This window comes from Myxocyprinus asiaticus, chromosome 24 (assembly GCF_019703515.2).
Source record: "Myxocyprinus asiaticus isolate MX2 ecotype Aquarium Trade chromosome 24, UBuf_Myxa_2, whole genome shotgun sequence".
Lineage (NCBI taxonomy): Eukaryota > Metazoa > Chordata > Actinopteri > Cypriniformes > Catostomidae > Myxocyprinus > Myxocyprinus asiaticus.
Genome location: NC_059367.1, coordinates 34,660,137 through 34,686,400, shown reverse-complemented (window position 1 = coordinate 34,686,400; position 26,264 = coordinate 34,660,137). Strand labels below are relative to the sequence as shown.

General features: G+C 37.4%; 1 protein-coding gene and 1 non-coding gene across 5 annotated transcripts in view; one reads left to right on the top strand and one right to left on the bottom strand.

Moving 5' to 3' along the window:
- LOC127414540 (proprotein convertase subtilisin/kexin type 5-like) overlaps positions 1–23,649 on the bottom strand; it is an 83,908-nt gene extending 60,259 nt beyond the window's left edge. For 2 of the 4 annotated variants that reach the window (XM_051652639.1, XM_051652640.1), the window contains exons 1-5: positions 23,127–23,646; positions 16,981–17,085; positions 15,851–15,994; positions 12,628–12,771; positions 7,872–7,948 (exon numbers count right to left, since the gene is read on the bottom strand). In XM_051652639.1, the coding sequence (XP_051508599.1) occupies positions 7,872–7,948; positions 12,628–12,771; positions 15,851–15,994; positions 16,981–17,085; positions 23,127–23,297 (641 nt within the window). In that variant the 5' untranslated portion in view covers positions 23,298–23,646. Of the gene's footprint in view, positions 1–7,871; positions 7,949–12,627; positions 12,772–15,850; positions 15,995–16,980; positions 17,086–23,126 lie in introns of all 4 variants that reach the window. The other 2 variants (XM_051652642.1, XM_051652641.1) reach the window with 2 other exon arrangements.
- LOC127415510 (small nucleolar RNA SNORA5) lies at positions 19,614–19,751 on the top strand. The gene has a single exon (XR_007892954.1). It is a non-coding gene; the product is annotated as a small nucleolar RNA SNORA5 (small nucleolar RNA).
- Positions 23,650–26,264: the final 2,615 nt, after the last annotated feature.

Here is a 26,264-nt window from a genome sequence, read left to right as displayed (position 1 = left end):
AACTAAACCCACATAAACCTCATATAAATCACCAGCAAAAAATCCACTAAAAAAACTCAATACAGACAGAGACAGACAGATGAGAGAGAGAGAGAGAGAGAGAGAGAGAGAGAGAGAGAGAGAGAGAGAGAGAGAGAGAGAGAGAGAGACTGAGTTCCGCTATGGAACCTCCAGCAGAGAACAGCTGCAAAGAAAAACTCATGCTACCATGGTAACCAGAGTCTGGAATCGAAGCCATTTAAAAAAGGAAAACAAAAAAGAAAAAGAAACAAAGATTCTAAAGAGCCACAGCAGCACCAGATCCTGGGACAAGAGTAGGGTTCAGTCACCATCGCAACCATAAACATCTACAAGGTCAAAAGGTTAAAAGGTCAGTGAAACTCCTACAGAAAAAAAAAAAATGCTTTGAATTTCCATGATTTAATCATGTACATCGTTTTCACATGAATTAATTAAGTTGCATCAACATATTTTTTCCTCTTGGTTTAGCTCATTAATTCTTTGTAAGAAAACATAATTTGTTCACGTAATTTCAACATAATGGAATGAAGTTATTTTTAAATGACCCAATTAAGTCGCCTCAAAGTGATTTTATATGTGTCCCTAACATTTTTGGGTCACGTTATGTTGTAAGGTTATGCTAGTTAGCAAACTATGAGCTAGCAAAAGCATATATATAAGCATGTTAAATGGCAAGATGTAATTGCTCCTTGAGTAATGAAACATACAGAATATTTGTGTACCCATCCTCAACCTAAGCAAAATCTCCACTCTTTACCCACAATGGTAAACCACACTGAATATACTATGTGTTGGATTTACTTAAAATATTTATGTAGCATTTTTACATCACGTTTTTTTTTTTTTTTTTTTTTTTTTTAAGTAAATTCAATTTACGGTCATTTTATATCAGCATAACTAGAAACCCTTTGTTAGATATACACAAATGTATCAGTTCATTTAACTTTATTTACTTAAAAAGGTATGTCACACAAATAATATTTAACAATTAATAGCACATTGTTTTAAATTAACTTTAATATTATTGTTTCTGCCTAATTTAATTGGCTCATAAGGAAATAATGACTGAGGTCAGTCATTTAACAATTGATTCCCCAAAGAAGTGTAGATAAAGCTGCACTTTGGCTACGCACATTGACATGCGCAAGGAAAAATGACATGGATTGAACAGGATCCAACTTCACCAAAGCGAACAGTAATCACCCTAATGGTGACTATTCAAAACAACTAAAGTAAAACAGCATAAGTAATACTAAAAAGAGCCAAAATCTCTATCAATTCTTAATAACAACTAATTAAATGCCCCAATAATTTCCTTTTGACCAAACAAATTTGCTTAAATTAATCAAGCGCAAAGGATTATGGGTATTCCCCACAACCTCAGTTCTGTACTTGATCGTTTGAGTTAGTAGTACTTAAAGGTGCTGCAAGTGATTTTACCGGTTCTACTTCCACGAGACTGAGCCGTTGGATTAGCCACGCCCCCTTTTCCAAAACCCTGCACTCCAAAGATACCAAATGAGCTTTACTGAGAACGATATCATGCAGAAACAGTTGTTAAAAACAACAGCAGCAAAATAGCATGCTGAACTAACAACTTTTATGAACAACATGGCTTAAAAATGGCAATACGTCTCAATTCGCTGCAAATACAATACTATGAGAACGTGCAAAATGGTTGACAGGTCGAAAGCGTCATTGTCCGCAGTTCACAGACACATTTTTGTTTGTTGTTTACAGAGTCTAGATCTGTCACAGAGACCGGTGAGATATCTTACAAAACTTATTTCAGTAATACATTTCAGGGAGTAGGAAAATTTTTTGTATTCCTTTCCATGAAAAAAAATTGCTTACAGCACCTTTAAAATCTGATTTTTTTTTGGATTTTTAAGCCAAAGAAGTTAAAGGAAATCACAATTATTCTTTTATTTTGTTGCATTTTAAATTGTGCACTACAGAAGCGCATTGGTCATTTTTCATATCAGTAAGATGGCTTTTTCCAGGTAATTGGATGGCTCTTGGCCACAATAAGCTGTCAGCAGACAGTCAAAACTTTGGCTACATCAAACTAATTGCCTAAACATACTCTGCGCAAGTACGTGAATGCAGACGAATCTTGCAACCCAATTTCACATGTCGTTGCTTCGAAATGTGTCAAAGCACAATTCATAACCCAACGCAAGTACACGCTGCATTCTCAATGTTGCCACAAGGGGCGCAATAGCAAGATTAGTGTGAATTGTCCACTTCTATGGCGAGTTTTCTCTTTCAACTCAACTACTGTCATGGCGGAGCAATGAAAGTTTGAAGAGATTATTGTTTAGCAAGTAAGTTAAAATCAATATATTTATAGCAACTTCCCTGAATAATAACACATCCAGTTTAATGACACAGATGTTTGAAGGAAACTCTAGCACACCCTTTAGTACTCATGTTCGTTCCCGGCATAGTAACGCAAGAATGCACATTAAGCATGTTCAACCGTACTGTGCGTTGGCAATGCGGTGGTCAAGCGCTAGCATCTGTGTTCATGTACTTGCGTAGAGTATGTTTCGGCCTTAAGTCGCATCTGCTAGCTGAATACAAGTAAATGAAAAAAGCAGAAACACATACAACACACACACACACACACACACACACACACACACACACACACACACACACACACACTTTACCTAAACACAAAGTTCCTGAGGCCACACATCACTCCAGCACTTTCTGAACTGGCCTAGACATTTCCTTTCATTTCTTTTAAATATTACCCAATACCCACAAAACCAAAAAAAATTAACAGAACTAAACGTAACATATAAACCCATAATTTATATACGACATACGGTACATGTTCAGTGCCACCTTGACACTGAGTGTTCACTCACTCAAGCACACACTCCAGAGAGAAACATGGCTTCACATTTGACATACAGCTTAGAGTCTGGTTCAATAAACTGCAGTTTTCCACTGAAAATTAAGTGCAAAGCAGCACTTCATCTGTGAGATATATGACCCTACAATATTTACAATACAGCCGCTCGGTTTGGGGCTCAAAAGTCCACCGTTACTCAGAATGAACCGCAGCGGTGAACCTCACGGTCAAAATCCACCACAGGGAAATAAAGAGTCACATTACACAAACTATCAGCAGAGGAAACAACACAAAACATTCCAGCACAGTAAAGATCGACAGCTTGTGTAGGACAGTTGCCAAATAAAAGCGAATACTTTATTGAAAAATTGAACAAAGCAAAAATACACTGAAGGGCATATATTAGCCTAGAAAACTATTTCCTGTGCTCTACTGAAAATGGTCCCAACCATGAGTGAATTAACGTAATTGCCACCTTTAACATATCACTATTCAGCAACACAAATGAACCTGTTCCTGACTCGACCACTACTGTCAAATTATAAGTCTAAACCCGAAACCAAAACTGCAAGTAGACACAGATGCACAAATTCTTACAGGCTCTGACTCAAAGTTGAAAGACTGTGTGTGCAAATCGAGTTGTTACAATTCAAACATTAATGTCTTTTTATTATCATTAAGTTTAATAACTTACCACCACCCCCCCAGCATTCCGAGATGATATTCTTCTCACCACAATTGTACAGAGTGGTTATCTGATTTCCCATAGACTTTGTCAGTTCGAACCAGTCTGGCCATTCTCCGTTGACCTCTCACATCAACAACGCTTTTCCATCCGCAGAACTGCCGCTCACTGGATGTTTTTTGTTTTTGGCACCATTCTGAGTAAATTCTAGAGACTGTTGTGTGTGAAAATCCCAGGAGATCAGCAGTTACAGAAATACTCAAACCAGTCCGTCTGGAACCAACAATCATGCCACGGTCCAAATCACTGAGATCAAATTTTTTCCCATTCTGATGGCTGATGTGAACATTAATTGAAGCTCCTGACCTGTATCTGCATGATTTTATACACTGCACTGCAGCCACACGATTGGCTGATTAGATAAATCGTATGGATGATTGTTGGTGACAGGCTGGTTTGAGTATTTCTGTAACTGCTGATCTCCTGGGATTTTCACACACAACAGTCTCTAGAATTTACTCAGAATGGTGCCAAAAACAAAAAACATCCAGTGAGCAGCAGTTCTGCAGATGAAACACCTTGTTGATGAGAGAGGTCAACAGAGAACGGCCAGACTGGTTCAAACTGACAAAGTCTCCTGTAACTCAGATAACCGTTCTGTACAATTGTGGTGAGAAGATAATGCTGAATTTGAGATGCGGGTTGGCGCTGTTTTGGCAGCACGAGGGGGACCTACACAAAATTAGGCAGGTGGTTTTAATGTTGTGGCTGATCAGTATACTTCCTTTATGGGGTGAGAGCAGACCCATTCACAAGACCTTTTGAACTTTTGGCTCACATGCGCTTGAGGCCTCACAGAGATTGTAGACCATTACAAGAGGTGGATGGTATCCTATATACACCGTGTCTGTACATGCAGAACCAAACCTCTCGCTTTCTGGTATCAACATCACACTTCCTACCAACAGCAGTGATGATACCAACTCTCCCCTTTTCCTCAGGCCATGGAAATACTTCTAATGGGGTTCCTGAAAGTGTAAATTTAAGAGGGGAGGAATAGATTTGCTCACGGCAGCAAAACGCACAAACAGACATATGTGCACTCATGCAAAGACCTCCGTATGGGGGTTTGGGGAGCATTCTTGGTGCTGTGACTATTTGTAGTTCCAGAGTTTAAAAACAGGGTCAGCTTAACCTTTTAAGCTTAAATGGCACCGACCTGCGAAAAAAAACATTAATGATCAAAATATAAATATCTACAGTCTTGACCAACACAAAATAGTTAGCCTATTGTTTTAAAGCTTAGAAGCTCTACTAGGCATGTAGGCATTATGAACAAAACTGAACAAGTGCTTTGAATGTTTTTTTTTCACATCAGATAGCCATGTGTCATATGTTGTTGGAAAGCTCTCAGAGTAGAATACTACCAGCCTATTTGTTTTACTCACAGACAAAAATATAGCAAGTAATAGCTAACTATATGTCTTTGACATACATGTAAACAGGTGTTGCTTATATGGCGCTTTTCACTTATAACTTCATGAAACAGAACACAAAATATTACATACTATTACACATACCATGGCGATTATCTTTAAAACGAGCCCACACACAATGTAATTGGATGCATAGATCATTATATAATCCACACGAAGCACAATGTGCACACAACATCTTGCTATCTGGCTACAAACACGTTAGCTTTCCTGGATTAGACAATGCCATCGGAAATGCTGTAGCATCATGGGATTCTAAACCAATCGGATTGAGTTCAGATTGCTCCAACCAGTGGTGACAGTCCTCCATATTGTGCAGAGTGTCATGCGATCAATCACTGTAATTAAATATGGCCACCAGATGGCGCCAACACGACAAAGACTCGATGACTAAAATGACACAGAATGAAACTCATTCAAAGTTGTTTTTGCATGTGTAATTTGTTCTTATGTACGATTATTATGTACTGTATATTTTATTTGTTTGGAGAGGCTTTTGGACAGAAGGATAAATTATTTTTGTAATGCCATAACTTTTGATTGCTTTGTCCTATCAACACCCAATTTTACTCAGTTCAGGTGGCAAAACTAAAGCAGTTAAAACTAAAGCAATTTTTCAGAGACACCTTATTTACATCCTGAGATATATAATGTAAAATCAGAAAAAATAAGAAAAAAAAATTATACCAAACACTTGACAAGTTTGACACCATTGATGCTGAACACCATCTGTTCTTGCATGCCATGTGACCAATCATGACATGACAACTTTAATATGTGGAAGTTGGAATGAGATTTGAGAAGTAGGGGTACATTTTTATTTTTTGCAAAAACTAACTACATTTTGGTCTCTCTCTCGCACAAAGCTATGGTATTGATTCAGTAGACTTGAAATATTGTGCATAAGTCATCACAGACTATTTTATTGTATGTTTATGGTCTTTGTCCTTTTTCGAGCTCAACCGTTTCTGGTAACTATGTGGGTGATTCTTACAAAACCTGAAGAGGTTATATTCTGATATTGTCACTGAAATTCTCATTGCCCCAAAAAAAAAAAAACAAAAAAAAAAAAGTAATTAAAAAAAATCATTGTACAACAGTATATTTTTTACTGTGATACAGTAATGAGAATCATTAAAAACAATGGTGCAATGGTGATGCATCCAGATGCGTTGCCATAATGAGAATTGGGGTAGAAAATGTGCTTAAGTGTCCTGAAAATAATGTCACAATGCAAAAAATCGAATGGTCCTACATGTAGGCTTCAGTTTGTTTATGCAAAATATAGTTTCATATATTTTTGTATTGATTTGATGATTTCGTTTTTGCTGCTTGTTCAATTTACTCAATTATAATAAACTAAAGCAACAAAATTCTAGAACATTTGGTCACAACTTGATTTCATTGCGACTTCTAACTATTTAAATTTGTAAAATAGCAGTTGAGTTGGGACTACATGAAAGTTTGATAGGGAGAACAAATGTTTAAATTAAGGGTTATTTTATGCATTTTTATGCAAAATGAGAATAGGAGGAGATTTGTTCATGTTTATGTTTTATTAGTATTAAGAGCGTCTATTATCCTGGAGATTTGGGGGTTAACACTGTGGTGAAGAATGGCACTTATGCTTAGGTTGAGGATATTCCAGTGCTGTTTAGCTCTATAAATATTTGCTATTAAACTGACAGTGTAACGGTTTCACTGTCCTTACACTTGTTCACCTGGCATGTAATAATGATAAATAAAATATATTAAGTTGGACCAACATAAGAAAATGTATTAAATAAACCTTTTTTTTTAGTTTGACGAACCTAATGAAGTTGAGTTAAAACTACTATAGTAATTTGACCTAATCCAACTAAATTATGTTTGCTCAATAAAACTGACTTAATCTAAAATGAAAGACATTAAAACTACTTGTAAAAACTTTCTACAATTTAATTAAGGGCAATGATTTTTTTGTGTGACCAGGACATTTTCTTGATAGAATCACCCATATATGAGTTAAATTAATAGAAAAATGCAGCTTGAAGATTCTTTCAAATATTTCCTTTTGTGTTCCACATAAGAAATTAAGTTATGCTGGTTTGGAACACTATAAAAGTGAGTAAATAAAGACATTTGTTTTTGGTGAACTATTCCTTCAAGGGAACAGAGGAGGTAGATTGCTCCGTTTTCTATCATCAACTTCATAATTCCAGGGCTCTGGAGCCCTCAGCAGATACAGTAATGGCACTGAGTACTAGAACCGGGGCCAAGCTTTCTGTCTGAACTGTCCAAAAAGCTGCAGAGCCATCTGGCACCGGCTCACACACACTGACAGAGTGGCAGCCACAAAAACACATGGGGGCCTCCACCCACTCACCAAACACACCCATACATACGCACATATACATCAGAAAATATCAATATCCACCAAACAAACATGCCAAACACTTAAAAATCACATGATCCTGAGCCAAGCACCCAAATCTACCTACACACACAAAGTTAATTTTAAAATCCCTTTTCGCCAAACAAACGAGCCAAATACGCACACAAGGATCATCAGCCAAGAACCATATTTACTCATACACCTAAGAAACCCTCTGATGCACACAAAGCAAACTCCGAAAAGCCACTTTCAACAAACACTTCACTCTCGTCGCACAAGGATTACAAGCCAATTACCCACATCCACACACGCACCACAGAAAAGACAAAACAATATAAAAGCATAAACAAAGCCTTTACACCATTTTAACGACCTGATTTGTTAAAACAATTGATTATACTGTTTGCATGCAATGAACTTGACTCTTACTTGTTCTCATTACTGGCATCGTATCTGGGCATGGGATCCATGTCGTTACCGTTCACATCATAACTGGCCTCATTATCCTGCATACAGATCAAAATAGAGAGAGAAAGAGATGTGAGAATAAAATCAAACATGGACTTGTCCGTTCATTGTGGGAATGTCTCCAATCACAACATGAGGAGTGCAGTTTAATCAGTCATAAGTGCCTTACGGCATAGACATATCTGAAATTTTTTTGAAACACCAAAGTACAGCACTTTTGGACTTTTACATGTGAATGACCTTTTTGGAATAAAGAGGACAAGTACTTCCAATCCAAATCTTATATAAACACAGAGACATCAAAACAAACAGGCTTACTGAGTTTGACCAATCAAAACCACACAGAGGCTTTGTTTGGAATAGAGTGCAACAGTCTGGTTCCAGAAGTAAAAATCCCATTCATTTATCCCATAGGCAAATAGATTTTCAATGATAACTTTTAAGGACAGACCTACCGCAAGCTACGAGGTTGTTCACTAATCGTATATGCTTCGGTTGAAGCTATCCGTCTGCATCATTTCAACTTCATTGTTTAAAAATCGTGTTTGATAGCGGAATTCATGGTAAACAACTACATTACCCATGATACAGCAGAGAAAGTTCCACCAATTAGAGAACCGCGGCCAACGAAACCTGCACAACGTGCCTCGGAGCGGCAACGCACTCCCATGATGCACTGTGAGTGACGTGATCGAGTCGGTCTCCCTTCACCATTAAACTACTTATCTATTTGTACACATCAGTATATTCTGCAATAAACGTAAAATATATTGTTTCTGTACTTATAATCAACAACCTAAAATCAATAGTTGTATATATTCCCATTGTTTTTTATTCAATTACATAATTTGCAATGCTTCATGGGATTGTAGTCCGTGCCCTCATGAAAGATGGTAAGTACACAGCCTTGTCTTAATGTCTGATTTTCAAATATTTTTTAACCTCAAAACAAAGTTTGTGATGTTGTGATTCTCCTCGGAGCTGGTTGGTTTGGTTCATGGCTTACAACTCTTATGAAGTATTTTATAAAAAAGTCTTGGGCAAAATGAATGGGAAAAATACTTCCGGAACCCAGATAGCTGACAAAGTGGGCGGTCACTGTTGTGCTCTATAGCGTACAACCATACTATTTCTGCAGTATGCAGAATGTACACAGTGTGGAAAATGCTAATTTTTTGTATACATGGATGGAGTACCAGGATGACCTACTACAGTATATTCCCTAAAATGTACAGTATATAATACTGAGTGTTTACCTGCACAGCAATACACTTATACCAACCAAAAATCAATGTGTGTCAAACGGTTTTTGCTTAAAAGGAATGTTTTGGGTTCAATACAAGTTACGCTCAATTTACAGAATTTGTGGCAAAATGTTGATTTAAAAAAAACAAAACAAAAAAAAATTTGACTATTCTTTGAAAAATAAAAATCGAGGTTAAAGTGAGGCACTTATAATGGAAGTGAATGGGACCAATTTTTGGAGGGTTTAAAAAGGCAGAAATGTGAAGCTTATTTTATAAAAGCACTTACATTAATTCTTCTGTTAAAACTTGAGTAAAGTTGTTTACATTTTTTCGGCGGACTACCAAATTACCAGTGAGGCAAATGATCGCAGTTAACCCATTCAATCCTTAACAATAGTTTGTGCTAATTTACCCCGGTACTGTAGGTGGCGCAAAGCACCTTTCAGCCCTTCGCCCATCACATATGAGAAGAACTACTTGACAAGTTCAACAGTAAATAACCATGGCTTCTTAATGTGAAAGAAAAGCAAGTTCTCTAGCGAGCATATCGAAAAAAATAAAAACAAATTTCTCTACAAGCTACTTCAGCGGTGACGAGTTTGTTGTTGATTTCCTCATTGAGAAAGAATACATTAAAGACACTATCACAAACTATTTCCATTCACCTGCTGGACAAGTTGGCTGGCAGTTTTATCATGCATACACAGTCTGAGGGGTCGAAATCACTGAGATCACATTTTTCTGATGGTTGATGTGAACATTAACTGAAGCTGAATGAATGAATAAGCAGGTGTACAGGTGTTCCTAATAAAGTGAGTGTACATTTGTTCAAAACCCTGCAAGTTATGATTAAATGTGACGAAATCTAAACGCTCCAAGAGTCTTTAAAATCCATACAATGAAACACAAATCCCAACCAACATCCCCATTTTTTGGTCAAAACAGCTTTCTGTGCTTTAGCGCCATTGGTTGTACTTGTTTTGGTAACTGCAGCGCTCCTGACACATGATCCAAAGCTCATATTTTATTGGTCAGGGCATTTCATCACTGGGCAGGGGGAAAAAAACGACTCACTCGCCATAAAAAAAAAACCTCACTTTGTTGGCGCGCGATTGCTCACTCCAGGTGTTAATTGATTTCATAGGAATCCATTGTTTTTATTAAAAATCGTAATAGTGGCAAAAATTTGCGTTTGGTGTGCAATGACCTTTATGGTTACACAGATTTTATCTTTTTTTAAAGAACGGGAGGGACAAGTCAAAATTAAGCTTTGTGGTAATCAACATATGGTCCAAATTCTGTTAATCAAGCTTAATTTGTCTTAATCCCAGAATATTCCAAGATTTAAACAGTGTACCTTACATCGTTAAAGGAAAATCGTTAAAGCCATTTACATGACCTCATACACTGTCAGCTTATTAAGCATAGTCGTGTAAGAACGAGCATGTAAATGCCCAGATTGTTAATTTTTTTCTTGATTATCATTATTTGATCGGACTGCCGAGAGTTTTGATGTTTTTATACAAACAAATACCCCTCATACACCTGGGTGGTCGCAGGCAAGTATGTGGGACACTATCAATACGGTGGAAAAAATAGAAACATTTTGTAATGTAATGGTTTAAAGACCTTCATGTATTAAGTTACAATGTTTAAATTTTTTATTAAAATTGCAAAAAATAACCAATTTACTTCCAAGATGATAACTGGAGGCCACTCACTGAATTAAACAATGTCTGAAATGTTTTGCATTGCTAAAACTATACTGCACATTGTTGCTAAGTGCTACAATGTGTATCGTTTCATGTCCCACTTTTAAAAAATAGTAGGCAGTATTCAGTATACAGTGCATTCAGACCCCTTCATTTTTTTCACGCTTTGTTATGTTGCAGCCTTATGCTAAAATGCTTTAAAATATTATTTTTTTTTACATTAATCTACTCTCCATACCCCATAATGACAAAGCAAAAACCAGATTTTTGATAACTTTGCAAATGTATTAACAAGAAAAAACTGAAATATCACATTAACATAAGTATTCAGACCCTTAACTCAGTACTTACTGTAGTTGAAGCACATTTGGCAGCGATTACAGCCTCAAGTATTTTTGGGTATGATGCGACAAGCATTGCACACCTGGATTTGTGGATTTTCTGCCATTCTTCTCTGCAGATCCTCTCAAGCTCTGTCAGGTTGGATAGGGACCGTCAGTGGACAGCCATTTTCAGGTCTCTCCAGAGATGTTCGATTGGGTTCAAGTCCGGACTCTGGCTGGGCCACTCAAGGACATTCACAGAGTTGCTTAGCCACCCTTGTGTTGCCTTGGCTGTGTGCTTAGGGTAATTGTCCTGTTGGAAGGTGAACCTTCGGCCCAGTCTGAGGTCCTAAATGCTTTGGACAAAGTTTTCATTAAGAATATCTCTGTATTTTTCTACATTCTGCTTTCCTTCAAACAGGCCAGTCCCCCAGTCCCTGCCGCTGAAAAACACCCCCACAGCATGATGCTGCCACCACCATGCTTCACCGTTGGGATGGAATTGCGCAGGAGATGAGCGGTGCCTGGTTTCCTCCAGACATGACGCTTGGAATTGAGGCCAAACAGTTCAATCTTCGTTTCATCAGACCAGAGAATCTTGTTTCTCACAGTCTGAGAGTCCTTTAGGTGCTTTTTGTATGTGTCTTGCACTGAGGAGAGGCTTCCTTCTGGCCACTCTGCCATAAAGCCCAGATTGGTGCAGTGTTGGTTGTCCTTCTGTAAGTTTCTCCCATCTCCACACATGATCTCTGGTCACCTCTCTTACCAAGGCCCTTCTCCCACGATTGCTCAGTTTGGCCGGACGGCCAGCTCTAGGAAGAGTCCTGGTTGTTCCAAACTTCTTCCATTTAAGAATTATTGAAGCCACTGTGCTCTTGGGAACCCTTAATGCAGCCGAAATTTTTTTGTAGCCTTCCCCAGATCTGTGCCTTGACACAATCCTGTCTCTGAGCTCTGCAGGCAGTTCCTTTGACCTAATGGTTTGGTTTTTGCTCCGATATGCATTTTCAGCTGTGAGACCTTATATAGACAGGTGTGTGCCTTTCCAAATCATGTCCAATCAATTGAATTTGCCAGAGATGGACTCAAAGATGATCCAGGGAAATGGGATGCACCTGAGCTCAATTTCAAGTGTTATAGCAAAGGGTCTGAATACTTATGTCAATGTGATATTTCAGTTTTTTTCTTTTTAATACATTTACAAAGTTATAAAAAATCTGGTTTTGCTTTTCATTATGGGGTATGGAGTGTAGATTGATGTGAAAAAAAATAATTTAAAGCATTTAAGCATAAGGCTGCAACATAACAAAATGTTAAAAAAACGAAGGGGTCTGAATACTTTCTGAATGCACTGTATACTGCACAGTATGCATTAAGCAGTATGCTAGTATCCCATTACGAATGCAGGCATACATGCAAACACAGACACACTTACATAGTTCTGTATGAGGTCTGGGTGATTTCTCTCGATCCCATCATCCAAAATAGTGACCACTACATCCTTACCCGTGTAGCCTCTCTTCCACGCACCAACGATATTCATGTCAGACTGACAGTTATGGATGTTATCATTACAGTGCTGCAAGACACACAGATGAGGAGGAAATGAGACAACTGGAACAAATAAGAAGACTTTTAAGCAACAAACAAGTCACATAAACTGCTGTTCAAAAGTTTGGGGTCATTTGACTGAAATGTTTCTCATGATCTTAAAAACCTTTTAATCTGAAGGTGTATTCTTAAATGTTTCAAATGAGTTTTGTAGACAAAAATATAACTGTGCCACTATATTAATTGATTTCATTACAAAACTAAAATTGTATTTACATTTTTTTTTTTTTTAATTGATGACTTTGAACGAATAATTAAGAAAAGCAGCCAATAAGTGCCCAACATAGATGGGAACTCCTTCAATACTGTTTAAAAAGCATCCCAGGGTGATATCTCAAGAAGTTGGTTGAGAAAATGCCAAGAGTACATGTCTGCAAATTCTAGGCAAAGGGTGACTACTTTAAAGATGCTAAAATATAACACAGTTTTGATTTATTTTGGATGTTTATAGTCACAATATAATTCCCGTAGTTCCATTTCTGTTATTACATAGTTTAGATGACTTTACTGTTATTCTAAAATGTGAAAAAATTTAAATAAAGAATAGGTAAGTGACCCTAAACTTTTGACCGGTAGTGTATATGCTTACATAAAAAAGTGAAAGAAAGAAAGTGTTAATAGTAAAAAATAAAAAAAATAAAAATCACACAAAAAAATCGTTACAAATTTTTTTTAATTTTTTATTTAATATGTTCCTTAAGGGTCATTTATAATATTAGTAAAGGTTTTTGCATTTTCCACCCTCACTCTGACCCTATGTTGGAAACGCTTGGTTTTGGTGCTGCTTCTCCTTTAAATCTTGACGCCACACTTATGACTGTCTCTCTGATCTTGACTGACCTGCTCTCTCTCATTGCCATCTCACTGTTCACCGCTATTGGGTGGGGCTATGAAAGTGATAAGGTAAAGCAGGTATTGATGTGTTGTTGTGGAGGTGGTCAGATGCAACTGTGTGTGTGTGTGGGGGGGGGGGGGGGGGAGTTGCAGTGTGAAGCATTTGCCCATGTTTCCATTGATCATGGTATAAATTAAGGAGGTGGGGGGGGGGGGTGGCTTACTTGCTTGTTTTGTGGGTAACCTCCACCCACCTCTGGAATCTACACCCCTGTTTACAGTATGTTTTCATAGTACAATGACCTCTTATATGTCAAAAAATCAATGAAAAATGTTATTCCTCATGCCATGACCTCTAAATAATATCTAAAAAATATATATATATTTAATTACCATTAAAAACATTTACTTTAATGGGATGGGGGGGGGGGGGGCTTTTCTAAGTAACAGAATGAGATTGACACACAACATAGGCATCGGGATTCAAACGTGAGCCTTCCACGTGAGCACCATCACTCAATGTGTCTGGAGCACATGTAATAACCACTAGGCCACACCTCTGTGTTTTATTTTGTTTTTATATTCTGGGTATTATTATGTGCTAAAATTAATTTTGAAATATATCCCCAAAATGTACAACTTCCTTCATCTCGCACGACTCGGATACTGTTATTATATGCCTTTGAGTGGCAGAGAGAAGTTCACCACATGGAATCAGACGCTAAGTTGGAATTAGACCCTATCCTGGAAAGTCAAGTTTATTTGCTCCCAAAGTACAACTCCCAGGTCAACAAGAAAAACCTGAGCCAAATGGATGCATTCCGGTCAAAGTATTGATGTTATCTGAGCCATATTAACCATTGACAGAGCTGTAACCACTCATTAGAGAACAACCGCATCGTTCACTCACTTGCCGTTCCTGTCTGAACTGAACAAAGTCATCCAAAGAAAGAGTGATGGCGACAACAGACGTTATTCGAACAATTTCCCTTGAACATAATTAGATAAACTATCTGCGTCATGACTCAAGGTTTCAATCTAGCCAAAGCGCAAATTTTTTTTACTTTTTGGCAAATTTGAAGGTCGTTTTCCATGTCAGTCATTGAAAAGCAAGGATGTCTTCACATTCGTGCCATTGACACTCATGCGCCGAGGAACATGACAGCTATGAAAACAAAAGCCTGTTTTTATAATTACCTCACAGAAAATGTCTCCACTAGACAGTATGTTAGAGAAGACGCTGCAAATGTATCTCTGTGGGTGGCGTTCACATGTATAAACTCGGTTAATCTGGTGTGACATGCATTCCTTTTTTTCAGTCTTTTTTTTGAGTTTTCAGTCTTCCTTGAGCAAGATTCAAGCTGACAAATTAGCAGAGCTAATGTTTTAGTTAAAATACAACGGTTTTGCTACCTGGTGTTATGTTTTCATGAAAAGACATAAGCATTTAAATGAGCGGAACATTAATTTGGTGCTAATCATTCTGAGACATGGTTTCGCTCTTAAAGACGTGAAACAGCATTCACATCTTAATTATAATGAAAATTCTGTCTTTATTTATTGGCTCTGAAGTCATTCCAAACCTGTATGAATTTCTATCTTCTTTGCAATACAGAATTACAAAAGTAAGTTTGGAACACCATAAGGAGGGAGTAAATGACAACTGAACTTTCATTATTGTGTGAACTATCACTTTAACTTCCATAATGTCACACATTTATGATTAAAACAGAAAACAGCTAAAAATATGCTGCGGTCACATCATACCAGAATCACCATAATTACAAGTTTTCGACTAGTTTAAACTGTTCATCTTTCTTAACTCAAAATTACAAGTTAGAAACTAATTATGAAAGCTCTAACTCTCACTTGACCTTTGTCATGTCATGTAAAAACCAAAATGGCAGCAGCTTCAACAGTAAAAGTAGTTAGATAGCAACCTCTGCACAAATTTCTCGTTGATGTTATTTTATTGATGAAATTTTGAATTCATGTGGTTTCAAATGGTTTTGAAATTCAAATTTTGAATTATTGTTGCCTTTAACAAGGATACTGCCATGCTGTTTAGTTGTTTGATTCTCACTATAATACCTGGCCTGGCAAAAAGTTCATTTTCTATGCAGGAAGTGCAGTAAAAATGAAAATGATCAAGTCTTTCCCAGTGTTTGCAATTCATTAAACAAATTGAAAAGCTGTTAATTTGGTATACTCACTATGTACCACATACTGCTCCATTTAGCATCATTGAAGTAAATGGAGTTGGATTGGGCCATACTGGACTGTACTGGACCAGGATATGAGGGTTTATAATCTCGCTTTGTTCTCCTCTTCACTACCTGTTGTTGGACCCACTCCACCTAAGAGAGAGAGAAATTATTTAGTAACTTCCCCTAGCTGAATGACAGACACTTAACACCTTATTCTCTGTAGCATTTCTCTAACTAGATAAATTATTTTTTGCCCTGAAAAATCTATTCCTTAAAATATATCCAAGTCATATTTCACCCTAAAATAAAAAGATAAAAAAGGCAAAAATTTTATTTTGCATAAAACATCAGGCCTATTTTTAAAACCATTGGCAATTTTTTATTGTGACATTATTTTCATGGCAATTATGCACTCCAATTTTCATTACTGTAACCCGTTGTTATGTTTTTGTTTGTAATTCTCATTCTCGATGTTTCAGTAATGAAGTAATGAAAATAACCTTATTTCTTTATTCAAATCTGTATAAAGGCAGTAGAGCAAATACTACTAGGATGTATACACTCTTCACAATTTAAATAATATATTTACATTATGGGAATAAATTAATGATTCTTTTGGAGAAAACATGCTTAATTGTCATGAATATAATGTCTCGAAAATAATGGCAGAGTGCAAAATATAATTTCTTATTTTTTCCTTTTGATGAGCATACCATGTCCTAGACATCCTCTTGACCAGCTTCGTGAGATTCATCCTTGTAAGCAATGTCAACTATATAGCTCAAGAACATGTTCGACTTGAATTGAATGCAAGTAAATCATAAGAATTTTCTTTTTTCATTTGTTTTTTTATGTTCAAAACTGAACACAGAACAGCTCAGTAAAGAGTCTGCATGTGCACTACTGTGTACAGGCAATCCAATGTGATAACCTAACCCAAGACTGTTCCCGAATACAGAATCTATAGGTCACAAGTTGAAAGCACCGTCTATGAGTGCAGCTATCTACTTGCTTTGCACTGTGCAACAGTTGTTTTGGATGCACTTTCAATTCTATTCATTGATGAGTAAGAAGTCAGGAGTCCATATAGACCATAGAACACACAGGTGTGGGGTTGTTATAGTGAAAAGCCTGACCTTTGGCTCCATGGAGATGAAGCTGTGTGTGCCTCTGCTGGAAAGCGTCGACCTTTTTATCGTACGGCTGTGGAAGAAATGGTAGTAGTCCTTCAGATCACCAATCTACAAGAACAACACACACAACTGTAATTTCCTGTATTACAAAGAAAACCGAACAAACAAAAAAAACTACACTATGCTGCTCAGAACACATAAATACAACTAGTGACAGACAGATACTTGGTTTGATATTTTAAACTGATGACTGGTTCTTTAATATCAGGTTTACCAATAAAGTTAGACATGGGACAAAACAAAGATGACCTCAAATATAGGAAAACAAATTGTGTAAAGCCTTAGATTTCAAAAGACCTTAAATTTGAAGTTACATTCATTAATGAAGAGTAGTGGTCCACTGATATATCGCTGCGGCCAATAAATCGGCTGATAGTTTAAAAATTCAAAATATTGGCCGATTTATTTATTTAAAATATTATTATTAGCTATTATCATTATTATTTATGTATTGTTTTAGTGCTGTCTGAGTTAACGCATGCGATTAATTAAAAGTTTAACGTGTTAATTTTTCTTAATCGCGATGAACACATTTACCATTTGTATAGAATTAACCAGTATAAAAACTTCTTGGGAGGGCAGAATCTTTGTAATGTGTTCGCCTGGACTCATTACACTGACACACACACCACAAACATTCAGAATAGTGCCTTCCTGTCAGTGATAAAATGATGGAGAAAGGAACTTTTAATGCTATATGATGTACAAAAATGCCAGGATGGAACCTATGTAAGGTGCATTTTAATTACCACAGAAGCACGTCAAGTCTTAACTAAATCACCAAAACGCAGAATGAGACGTATGAGACGTATTTGTCTGCAAGCGTGGAGTTCAAAGTGGCGTTTGACACTGCCGTTGACGCTCTGACGCAAATCATGAACGCAGCTTCATGACTGCTGTGGCAACACGGACAGCCACAGTCTACCGGCAGATTAATATTGTGGAGGAAGATCGTTTAAGAGATTTAGGGTGTGTTCACACTGGGCAGGTTTGGTTCGATTAAAATGAACTCCGGTGCGATTGTTCTGTTAGTGCAGTTCATTTGAACAAGTGTGAACGCTGCCATCCGAACCTTGTTGCGCACCAAACAAGCAGATTCAGGGGTCTCGGTCCGCTTCCAAACGAACTCTGGTGCAGTTCGATTGATATATGAACGCAACATGGACCAAAGACATCTAAACGGACCAAAAACAGGAAGTAATCTGCCTAATACTGACCTCAAGCATACCTGGTTCTTCTCATCATAGGAGCTATGTTGCCCATTACAGTTCGGTACAGGCGTCGGAAACGCCGTCAGCTGTTCTTGCAGCATATCTTCGTTTGTGTGTGCAACAGAGAAATTCGCAAAATATACGTCATAAAAGCTGCCAATCAGGTTGTGACTTTTTCCTGATGCCTTTTGTTTCGTATCTTTAGGTTCGGTGTTAAAAAGACTCTGGGAAACATTTAATGTTACCTGAATTGGTGCTATTTTAATGCATTTCTATCTTTATACTGTGGAAGTTTTTGTTTGGAAAATGTTAATAAACCATTATATTGCTAAATATTGTTTTGTTTTTTCTTTCCTAAGATGGAAAAAATGCATTTTGACTGAAAAAGTAGTACATATAGGGTCAAATTTCAGCATTTTCAAAATCTGTGATTAAAGGCGATTAACTACAAAAAACATTATGAGATTAATCGTGAATAAAACAGCACTATAATTTTCATATTATATTACTTTCTGTGAGAAAATGTGATTGCTAATGTGCACATATGTCTGTGGTTACTGGTTTTATGTGTGCACTGTTGTCATTTCCTTCTTCCTTTTTTAACAATTTCTCCATGTAATGGGGAATGTCTAAACAGGAGAAGCTGCTATCTACTATCTAAAACACACCAAAATAGTTTTTTTTCTTCACACATTTGAGTGAAATTCAGTATATATTATGCTAGGTTTTAGTTTTTTAGCAGTTTCATGTACGTCATTTACTATGTGCGATATTATATCCATATACATAGTACATATATTATATACATACATATTTATATCCTGCTCCATATTGGTCAATCACTAATGAAGAGGCTTGGACAAGTGAATATTGCCAGTAAAATGGGTTGATTTTATTATGAATTATTATGCTAAATTATGAATTTGTTGACAATGTGCTGTATTGGTCTCTTAAAACAGGCAGCTTAACTTCAGAGACTAGTGAGTGATTTAGTTGAAGACATAAAATGGTAATAAAAAATGTAGGCTATCGGACGCTCAAACTATAAAAATAACCAGTATCGGTCATAAAAAACAATACTGGTCGATCTCTAAAACCAACAGATTGCGAAACAAGAATCGACTTGTTACTGCAATGCGAACTGTGACGTCCTACATAATGGGAAAAAAAGTGTAAAACAGGGAAGTTACGTCTTAGTATAAATGTATAAGTTGCTATAAATAAAACACTGATATTCACCACAGGCATGTCGAAATGGGCTCATTTCATTAATAATTTAAGATCTCATTGACTGGAAGATTGGTTACTCTAGAGGCTGTATTACTTTCCACACAACAGATTTACTTGACAAGTGCAATAACACCGTGCAGCCATGACACATTCTCCATAGACTACTGTACTCCATAGGGAAACATAAGCCTGCCATAAAAAAACAATGACTCTTGAAGCCAAAGATAAGCCTAATCAGTTCACCAACAAAGTCAAAGTGGGTTATGAACAGCACATTGGTTTGCACAGTTTCTAGCAGCTACTCAAAAGCATATGAGCCCTATGTAGAGAACATTTATACTGGATTCCTAGTTCTTTCATCAAATCAAAAGCATCTAATACTTTCCTTTGTAAACAGGAACACTTAACTGGTTCCTAAGTAAGCTCTCACATTCCATTTTTATAATTTCATGCATGAGTAAAGACCATGAGCCCAACAGCAGATTCCCACAGGAAGACATGAGTTTGAGAAGTTGCGAAGTTCAGTAGGGTTCATAATTAGTTATAATGGATATGACATCCTTGTGGTTGAGGAGGAACCTGAGGAGAATCATTTTAGCTGGTGTAAAAAGAACAGACGTATGATAAGATAACACATTGTGAAATCAGTGTATGAACCTGGCTGCAGTAAAATCTCTGACACATGGGCTTGATTCAGTCCAGTGTAAAGTTTAAGGCTCCACCATAAACGTACACTTGATTTACAGTACCTATTATTTATTTAAATTCAGCAGCATCTTTAACCAGCAAAGTGCTCGGCTATCCCTAATTAATGAAAACTATGATCTCTTAGCTCTTTTGCTCCCACACTGAAAAAATATATATTTTGTAGTAAGGTAAATATAGCAGAAAATATTAAGTAAATTCTACATTTGTACTCAATTCAAACTTGTAAAAATTAATACTATAGTTTATAAGTACATATTATTTATAACTGTTTGTTTTTTTATCCCCTCTTCTCCCAATTTGGAATGCCCAATTTCCACTACTTACTAGGTCCTCGTGGTGGCGCGGTTACTCACCTCAATCCGGGTGGTGGAGGACTAGTCTCAGTTGCCTCCGCTTCTGAGACAGTCAATCCGCGCATCTTATCACGTGGCTCGTTGTGTATGACACCGCGGAGATTCACAGCATGTGGAGGCTCATGCTATCCTCGGCGATCCACACACAACTTACCACACGCCACACTGAGAGCGAGAACCACTAATCATGACCACGAGGAGTTTACCCCATGTGACTCTACCCTCCCTAGCAACCGGGCCAATTTGGTTGCTTAGGAGACCTGGCTGGAGTCACTCAGCAATGATTGTTTGTTAACAGTGCGTCATAATGTATCAATACTAAAGAAGAAAGCCTTGTCATATTTATTCGCTAATTTGACTAAATTTCACTGGTAAATAAAATAAGTACATTTTACTTAACTTTTCGAAGCTGGTGTTCCCAGCGTGCACCAGGCTTGAATAATTAATGAGCTTGCATGGTTTCACCGTTTTTACTGTTGATTTTGTTGTAACGTTTGGTAACTTCTTGTTTTGAATGAATGAATGAATGAATATTACATTTATATAGCGCTTTTCTGACATTACACTCAAAGCGCTTTACACAGTGAACAGGGGACTCTCCTCAACCACCACCAGTTTTGTGGAGTTTGAAGTCCTTTTTCTACCCATTCATGATAAAAAAAAAAACTGTTGATTGTTACCGTCATCATGTATTGTGCACCAAGTGTAAAAGTGCACAATTATGTGTCTTCGTGCACAGGTCAATATCTTTGCTAATGACCTGTAATGGAAAGTGATGTTGTCTAATAAACTACATAGCATGTATTGAGCATCTCTGTGGAAGGCTTCAATATGTCACGAGGTACATGATTAAACATTCAAAATGTGACATGTTCTGAAAAAATTCTAATTTTACTTTTAAAGTTTAAGTCCCATGTACTTTGGATTTGTAAGTCAAAGTTACTGTTAACTGAAATGTTAAAGTTAAATTTACTCACGTTAATCAATATTACACTTAAACCCTAATGCTCATAATAATTAATTATTTTGAGAAGGGAAAAATTAAATCATCCAAATTAGTTCAAATAAATTAACCATGAGTATGTAGAACATTCGCTTTCTTTTGAGTTCACAAAACCAACACCTTTTAAGTAACCTGAATTGTTTTATTGTTTTGAGTTAAATGAATGTCACTTTACATTTACAGGAATTTAAATTTTACTGAAACTGGGCAGGGGACTTCTATTCAGCATGCCTGTGTTCACTGTACTAGCTAGGTTACCTCAACTTTAAGTAATTAAGTTGAGATTACTTGTTAATTTTAAGTTCGCACAAAGAGTTGAATATTAAATTAAGTGCATTCAAATTGTATGAGTTAGCTTACTTAATATTTCAATCAACACGCATGACAAAATCAAAATCTGACAGTCCTGCTAACTTAAACGTGTAATTTATTAACTTCCCTAATGGAAAATCCAGCTTAAACTGGTAGCTGTGTTTTGGAACATGGTAGCTGGTTTCTAGCTGGTCCAATCTGCTCATTAGTGGTCCAAGCTTTTCATTAGCTGGTCCATGCTGGACATTAGCTGGTCCATGCTGGACATTAGCTACCAGCTTGTCATTCCAGCTCAAGGTGGTCAAGCTGGTTTTTGGTAGATGGTAGTTTGGACCAGCTCATGACAAGCTCATGACCAACTTGGACCAGCTCATGACCAGCTACCATGTTCCAAAACACAGGTACCAGCTTAAACTGGATTTTCCAGCAGGGTTGAAACTGATTACCTTAAATGTATTCGAGTTTACAGTGTCATCATGAAGTTAAGTAGATTTAACTTAATTTTATACTATTCAAATTTACTTAAGAACATCTCACTAGTCTTTTTTTCTTCGGTGTATTAAGACTAAGATGCAGTGGAAGACAAGGCAATTCATCCTGTAATTTGTAACTTCTGTAAAACTTAAAATGGCTTGACAAATTAAAACACTTCATTGCAAATGACTGCATTATATATCGTTCAATGTCATTACAGTAATTAATGCTCAGATCATCTGAAATATGTGAAAGATGTTACATAACACTTTTGGCCTGTTTTGCATTGACACCCTGTCAGCGCACAGACATGTTACAGTGAATGTTACAAGTAAATTCTGAAGAGGTTACAAAGACATGTGTGACTTCTCTTCATACTGATGATATGAATGTACACCTCATTTTATAGCCAAATTGATTTGCCAGCATTCATTATTAGTTATGATAGATGGTAAACAGATTCATAAAGACTTTTGTTGTTGTTGTTTTCCACATTCTGTGCTGATAATAATAATAAAATAAGTCTTCAGACAACTCAATGAAGATTAAAGGGCTTAACAACAGAAGTTGGAGAGTCTGGACAATCACAACACACTCTATGAAACTTTGTTCATGTGTGTGTTTGTGTGAGAAGCTCCTGCGCTTTCACCCTTGACGTTTGAACTTCAATGAAAGTGATGATAACAAACACTTGAACAGAGGGAAAAGACCTCTAGATACAAAACACACTCAAATAAATCACTGTAAATCCTTCCAAACAAGTTTAGTTGTGTTCTCGTTTGTGCGGGACACACGTACCTGGCCCAGGTTTCTATATCCATATTTACTGGCGATCTGTTCAGCTTGCTCGGGTCCGCCGGGTATCCGAACAGCCCAGTGGTTGGTGTAAATCCGAGCTTTGCACGGAGAAGACGAGATACAAGCCAAGCAGAGCCAAGCCAAGACGCACGAGAGGCTGTTCAAAACCATCTTTCACCCTCTCTCTCTCGCCTCTACTCGCCCCAGCACCCCCGGTTTAAGAAAACAAGCAAACTTCGTCTCGCCGTTCAGTGGGGATTCTCATAGAAGTGTCGCTTGAGCTCCACATATACTCGAGAGAGGGGGTGAGCGGAGGATTTCAACTGGACACGAGCCTCCAAACGCTTCAGCCTGCCGTGCATCGGCCGCACTCACTCCGACGCCGCGGAGAGACTGAGAGAAGAGTCTGTTTGCACAGCTTGGGCTTGATTTGTTCTCTCAAGACAGTGCCCCGTTACTTCTCCCGTTTTTTTGTAAAGTGGAGATATGGCTATAGCGCCTCCTTCAAATAACTACAGAGACAGTCGGGAGAGTACGGACAACGGAGCCGTGTGGGGTTACCGGGCCTCCGCAGGGTCTTAAAGACACACCGCGTTTCATCCTCAAGACGTCCTCAAGGATCAAAGTGGATCCGGCGGAAACGCTGCAATTATCACATTTATCAGAGATAAGATTCCCAGATACTAACAACAGCTATATAGCCTAATAGGCTATTTTCAGTTTGGTTCAAAAATCATATTGTAAATTCTTTTCTCCACAGTTTTACTGAGCAAACACAAAGTGATGATTCTGTTTTCTGTGCCGAAATTGGACTCCCCACCAGATATTGACTCCCTGCTACCTGATTGGTCCTTATCACTAAAGACTATTTCTAACCTTAACCATAGTAGGGAGTCATTGGTCCCTATCCCTAAACCCCACCCCTAAACATAAGGATTCTAGGGAATCACATTTCGGCATGACACCCGGTCTCCTTACGAAGCAATGCAAAAACTACCAAAACGAGCTATCCAGACAGAGAACAAAACCCATTTTAAGTTTAGTTGGAGTTAAAATTAGTTCAGGCTCAATTTATGCAGTTATGCAGATAACAGCTCAAATTAATTATCAAAGTAACTAATCTTGGGTCATTGCTTCATGACATCTACTCACTCAAACTCTGACGGGCGAGGTGCTGTCAAAAGACGGTCACCGTGACTTTGTAAAGTATCGGCACTATGGAACCAAATGTTTTTTTATTTGGCAATGTTTTGCTAATTTAATATGCCAAACACCACATCCACTAATAACATATGCCAATGCAAGTGAAAAAACACTAGAGACCAGAAAACGTAAACAGGCTTATGTTATGAATCGTGGAACACTTCCGCGTTCAGGATAAACTAAGTTCTTGGTCCTCGTATCTGATTGGACAAGCAGCATTCTAAGAGATGCTTCACTATAGAGCGCAACAGTCTGGTACCAGTTCAACGATAACATATAAACCTTTAAAGACAGACCTACCGTTAACTGTGAGGTTGTTCATCGATGGTATATGCCTTTGTTGAAGCCATCAGTCTGCATTATTTCTACTTCATTGTTTTAAAATTGTGTTTAATAGCGGAATTCCTGGTGAACAGCTCCACTACCCATGATCCAGCAGAGATTATCCACCAATCAGAAAACAGCAGCCAACAAAGCCCACCAAACAAGTCCAGTAGCGACCGTTCACTTACATGACCCACTGTGAATGACGCAATCGAGTCTGTCTCCCTACACACTTAAACTACTTATAAATTTGTATATATTGGGATATTTTGCAGTAAACTTAAAATATATTGTTTCTTTACTTATAATCAACAACCTCAAATCTATATTTTTATATATTTCCATTGTTTTTTATTTAATTACATCATTCGCAATGCTTCATGGGAGTGTAGTTCGTACCCTCTGAAAGACGGTAAGTACACAGTCTTGTACCTTTATCTTTTTGTCTGATTTTCAAATACTTTTATGCTTCAAATCAAAATTTGTAATGTTGTGATTCACCCCTGAGCTGGTTGGTTTGGTTCGGTTCATGGCTTAGAACTGTTTTATGAAGGATTTTATGAAAAGCCTATGGAAAAAATGAATGGGAAAAATTCTTCTGGAACCCAGACGGCTGAAAACTTGGGTGGGCACTGTTGCACTCTATTAGTATCACTCCGCTTCTCAGTGTTTGTGGCTTTCCAAATAGTGGTGGGGACTTTGATTCATAGTTCATTTTGATTTCATTCACTGATACGTTCAGTGACCATTTTTGGGGACTGCATATTTCCGCCAGAAGGTGGCATCAAATGAGTAAATTTTATGTTATGGGTGACTAGCTGTGTCTGGTTTCAAAGGCTGCATGCTCCTGAGGTCGCATTTGTCGGCCACATACGTCATAGAGGCTGCCTTGGTTCAGAAAGCCAAGTAGCACACTCACTGTTTATAAGCTTTAAAACAGACGTCTGACAATACTTAAAACATACAAAAGCTGTGAAATGTGTCTAAGTATGTAGCGTCTTAATGTATCTCCTGGCTGTTTTATGTTGATTTCATACATTTTTTTGGTTTTGTCTGTAAAAGTTGTATTTCTGTCATGTAGGCCTAGTTATTGGTTATACAGTAAAAAAAAAAAAGCCAAGTAGGACACTCAAAATGCAGCCTTCATATGTGACCTTCTTTCACAGGAATTCGGAGGATGCAGGAGGTGGATTCTTCATTGGCACTTACAACCCAAAATTCTTTGTCAAAGTAAATGAAAATAATTTATCTGAAAAATGAAGCCGATTTTAAGGTATGATGTTCAATGTTCCTAAGTAGACGGGTGTAAAATAATAATGATAAATAATGTTAAATAAATATAAAAGTACAGCCATAAAATCCATTTCTTTTCGCTCTACATCATTATAACTCTCCTAAAGTTTACCTCAGAGATTCCCTTCTCACTCAGGGCGTGCTCTCATTGTAACCATGATACATTTTGTTTCGGTTTGTTCTACGGAGGCCATCTCATTCTAAGTTGAGGACGCTTGGTATACCGCTGCCTACATAGGACGGGTCCTATCTAGCAACAGCCTTCATGTTACAATGATACACACTTAGTAGTAATGATACTAGAGTTGTTCAATCATG